Raw genomic sequence first — 5,000 nt, 5'->3', positions numbered from 1 at the left:
CATCACAGTGAAGATATTCATTCTCATTCATACCATTTAATCATCTTCCAAAAAAAAAAAAAAATCATGAAACGGACCGCGAGTGCCGGCAGGCGGGCCAACCGCACCACGGATCCCGTCAAGACCTCCCTCCCGCACAACCAGAGCAACCCGTCACTCACAGCAACCAGTCCACGGCGATGATGAGTGTGATGTCCTCGGCCGGGAGTCCCACCACGTCCAGCACCATCACCATAGTCACCAGGCCGGCTTGGGGGATGCCGGCTGCTCCGATGGCCGCTGCGGTGGCGGTGATGCTGTGCCGAAGAGGGCTCGATTAGTGGCTGCCGAGGGTGTGGTGGGAGACCATCATCGTCATCATCATATTCATATTCATCATTATTACTAGCATTATTATTTTTATAATTATTACTATAACTATTATCATTATCACCATCATCATTATTACTACGACTACTATTACTACAGTATCTTTTCACTATCATTATTTGGTTATAATTATTATCATAATTGTTATTATCATTATTAAAGTTATCATCCTCTTTTATCAGAAGCCAAAGCGTCCTTCCGGCCCTTCCATCGGCGCCCTTTCGTTCCCCCAAAAGGCGCCTCTCGGCCCTCCTCGCGGCGCCCCTTCGACCTCCCTCCCAGGCCTCCAGCTATGCTCGCGGCGCCCCTTCGATCCCACCACCGCTTCTCTTCGGCCCCATTAGCGCGACCCCTTCTGCCCCCAAGAGACCCCAAGAGCGCAGGGCAGAGCCCAGGCCCTCACCTGATGGCGACGATCTGGCCGATGGTGAGCGACATGCCCCTGACTTGCGCGATGAAGATGGCCGCCACGGCCTCGTACAGGGCGGTGCCGTCCATGTTGATGGTGGCCCCGATGGGGATGACGAAGCGGGTCACGCGGGGGTCGATCTTGTTCTTCTCCTCAAGGCATTGGAAAGTTACCGGCAGGGTTCCTGAACTAAAGTAGAGGCGGCCGCAAATTAATTGTGAAAAGGGGCTGGTCGGGAGAGAGCAGGATGTATGTCATGTGCTGCATATATTCATGGATATCTTTTTCCTTCTTGCTTTCGTTTGTGTGCAGTCAAGAAGCAAATCAAACAAGCAAACAAAGAATGACAAAAAATCATTCCTACAAATTTGGAACTAAAGTACTGATAAGCACACACGCTCACACATACAATAAAGAAACTCAAAAACTCCCATTCCCTACACATTTAGAACACACTCAGACTACTGATAGAAAAATACACACAAAACACACACACACACACGCACACAAACAAAACAAGCATCACAAAAATTAGGCATGAAAAACTCCAAACTCGACAAGCGCCCCTTTCATTCTTCAACCAAAAGTTCCTTAACGTATCAAACTGGCCTGGAGGCGGTAGCAAAGGCTGTAATGTATGCCTGGGTCATGTTGGCTAAGAATCGGAAGGGCAGGCGCCTCGTCAGCAGCGTGTAGATGGTCGGCAGCACGAAGAGGCCGTGAATGAAGATGCCCAGGACCACGGTGCCGAAGTACAGGCCGAGCTGGCCCAGCATCACGCTGAAGTCCTCCATCTCGATGATCATGGAGGCCACCAGGAACAGGATTCCCACGGGCGAGATCCTGCGCGGGCGGGGAGAGAGGGCGGGTCAGTCGCGGGGGTGAATTATCAGTTTTTAGCGGGAGAATTTTGCTTTTCTTTTTCTTTTTCTTTCTTTTAATTGTTCCAGAGAATGTAGAATTATGTAATCAGAACTAATCGAACGGAATACGCAGAGATCTACACGTACACAGATATACTTATTCATATTCACAAAAAAGAAAAGATCCCGTGACCCAAATCCACTCGCAAAACTATTAACAACAACAGAAAAAGAAAAGAAAAGGGCCCCTGCAGCCCGGGCAGAGCCGCCGCACCGACCAGATGAGCCACGAGGTGATGACCATGGAGGCGTCGGACAGCGAGTGGAAGAAGTCGAGCAGCGCCTTGCCCTTCGGCCCCAGCTTGGACAGCGCCAGGCCCAGCACCGTGGCGAAGCTGACCAGCCCCATGATGTTGAGGGCGCGCGAGTGCTCCGACTTGATGTCCCACTCCTCCTTCGGGAGCACTGCGGGAGAGGAGCAGCTGGTACATGTGTGGACATTCAGGGATAGATAGATAGATAGATAGATAGATAGATGTGCACACATGGGCGAGAGGAGAGAGAAAGAGTTCAGGGCGAGGGTTATCAGATTATTACCATTATTGCTACTACTGCCATAATCATTTTTATCCTGATTATCATTATTATCAATATTTTTGATATCATCATTGCAGTTACTAATTTTGATATTACTAATGTTATTATTATAATCATCATTATTATTATGATTGTTATCATTAGTATCCATTGTAGTATAACTATAAAACAAGCACTTTATCTTTATTCAAATAAGGGAATAATCGTGAAAAAGTAAGATTATTATTTTTTTTTTTTTCTTGTTCTCTTAAACTCTGTAGTATGGAACCATTTTGATTGCATGAGTAATGAAATGTGTATATATATATGTGTGTGTATGTGTATATGTGTATATATATATATATATATATAAATTTGTCTGTGTGTGTGTGTGTATGAGACTGTCCCTCTGCATGCATTTAATTTTCGCCCACTGAGCTAGACATTCGTCGGCCATTCCGCTGATGGGTATCCTTGGAAACGGTATCCTTAAACGTATGCAAATGCCAACGCCTTGATTTTCCCTCAACGCATATGAGACAAAAGCACTAAGAGCTCCATCACTTGCTATCCATGCTCGTAAACAGCTTCCACAACCGTCTCATATGACATCCATCCTTACCTCAAGGCCAGTGAAATATTACAGTGCAGTTCAGCCAGAACAGAGTACCGCGCGCACCAGTAACACGATAACCATACCGGAAAAATAGGTCATATTTCTTAAGTTTCATCTAACGTGATACCAGGCGACTGCACCGTGTGGTTAAAGTGGAGAGAGAGACATCGCATTCCACGGAGGATAAAGAATAAGGGGGAAGGAAGCAAGAGAAGGAGAGAATTTATGCAGTTGCTTCAGTGAAGTTCATGTGACCCCCCCCCCCCCCCCCCCGTGTATTACGTCCTGTTAAGAAGTGGCACCGCATCAGCTTAATATTCTGTGACTGGGTATCAGTGCTTCAACGATCGGACCTGAGTGGCGGGTCTCTGTGGCGGGCGTCAGTGGCAGAGAAGATTATGAAAATGGGTGAAATATGTGTGTGTGTGTTTGCGTGTGTGTGTGTGTGTGTGTGTGTGTGTGTGTGTGTGTGTGTGTGTGTGTGTGTGTGTGTGTGTGTGTGTGTGTGTGTGTGTGTGTGTGTACATACTTATTTATAAATGTAAGATATATATATATATATATATATATATATATATATATATATATATATATATATATATGTATGTATTGAAAGAGAGAGAGAGAGAGAGCGAGATAGAGAGAGAGAGAGAGAGAGAGAGAGAGAGAGAGAGAGAGAGAGAGAGAGAGAGAGAGAGAGAGAGAGAGAGAGAGAGAGAGAGAGAGACAGAGACAGAGAGACAGAGAATAACAGAAAATAAGTGTTAATGAAAAGAATCAAAACAACTTACGAAAGGAGGATAAGAAGAGGATAGAAGACATGGCAGCTGATACTAAAATCTCAGGGAAGGAAACAACGTCAAGTAAACAAGTAATGAGAGAGAAAGAAAGAGGTGGAAGAGCAAAGAAGCAGTGAAAGAACTCTAAGAGAAAGAAAATACACTGAGGGAGAAAGGTACATAGGGGGAAAGCAGGAGAATGAGAGAAAGAAAATAAAAGAGAGGGAAAGAAGAAGAAGAAGAAAAGAAGAAGAAGAAGAAGAAGAAGAAGAGAGAGAGAAAAAGAGAGTGAGAGAAAGAGAGAGAGAGAGAGAGAGAGAGAGAGAGAGAGAGAGAGAGAGAGAGAGAGAGAGATAAGAGATTCAGGCAAATAAACAAACAGATAGATAGACAGGGTGAAGGTGAAGAAGAAGAAGAGAGCGAAGTGAGAAAAGGACCTCGGACGCTCACTCCCACTCAGCCTCAGCCTCGATTCGCGCCGACTCGACCCCCCAGAGCGACCACACACGCAGAAACAAACAAACAAAAACCTTCACGTATCCGCCAATTACTTCTTCCATGCTTCCGTTGCGCTGCATTCGGGCAATCCAGCAGGAACAGCATTGTAAGATCGAAAGAAAAGAAATAATCGTTATCGTCTTCCGAGAATCAATTGCAAAGTTGCACACTACACTAGGAAGTCTTACTAAACTTGAGAATCAGTTATTGATTAATCTTTGTTGCATCTCGGTGCTTCTTTGCAGTCGGATGAGCATGGTTGCAAAGTTGCACAGAGGGGGAGGGAGACTACTTACATGAACGGAGTGATTGCAACAACACTCAAAGATGCAAGAACCAAATACCATTCGAGCAAGAGTAAGCAGAGCCTTTCGCACGATCAAACATTCGGTTGTTGGCGAGTTGGGCGCCGTCGGCCGGAGGGCCAGCCGAGGCAAGCAAGGTCTGAGAGCCTTTGGATATTGGCTTAGTTATTGTCTTGCATTTTCTTTTTAGGTCATTATTATTATCATTATTATTATTATTATTATTATTATTATTGTTATTATTATTATTATTATTATTATTATTATTATTATTATTATTATTATAATCATTATTGTTGTTGTTGTTTTGTTGTTGTTATCATTATTGTTGTTGTTGTTTTGTTGTTGTTATCATTTTTGTTATTATCATTATTATTATTATTATTATTATTATTATTATTATTATTATTATTATTATTATTATTATTATTATTATCATCATCATTATTAATATTACTAGTATTATTATTATTATTATTATTATTATTATTACTATTATTATCAGTATGGGCCTTTTGCATTTTGAAAAGCATTAGTCCGTAATCAGGAAAGAAAAACGGCCTAAAAATGATGATAATAATCAAA

The 5,000-nt window shown here is 43.2% G+C and overlaps 1 protein-coding gene across 1 annotated transcript in view; it reads right to left on the bottom strand.

The window, feature by feature from the left end:
- The window catches only part of LOC125047458 (excitatory amino acid transporter 3-like), a gene marked incomplete at its 5' end in the record, with an annotated part of 9,322 nt that overhangs the window by 1,722 nt on the left and 2,600 nt on the right, over positions 1-5,000 (bottom strand). The window contains 4 exon segments of the mRNA XM_047645664.1: positions 162-296; positions 773-967; positions 1,388-1,621; positions 1,920-2,106. Of these exon segments, the coding sequence (XP_047501620.1) occupies positions 162-296; positions 773-967; positions 1,388-1,621; positions 1,920-2,106 (751 nt within the window).

This window comes from Penaeus chinensis, chromosome 41 (assembly GCF_019202785.1).
Source record: "Penaeus chinensis breed Huanghai No. 1 chromosome 41, ASM1920278v2, whole genome shotgun sequence".
In the NCBI taxonomy this organism is placed as follows: domain Eukaryota; kingdom Metazoa; phylum Arthropoda; class Malacostraca; order Decapoda; family Penaeidae; genus Penaeus; species Penaeus chinensis.
Note: the sequence above shows the minus strand (reverse complement) of the source record. Positions and strands in the feature narration are given on the sequence as shown.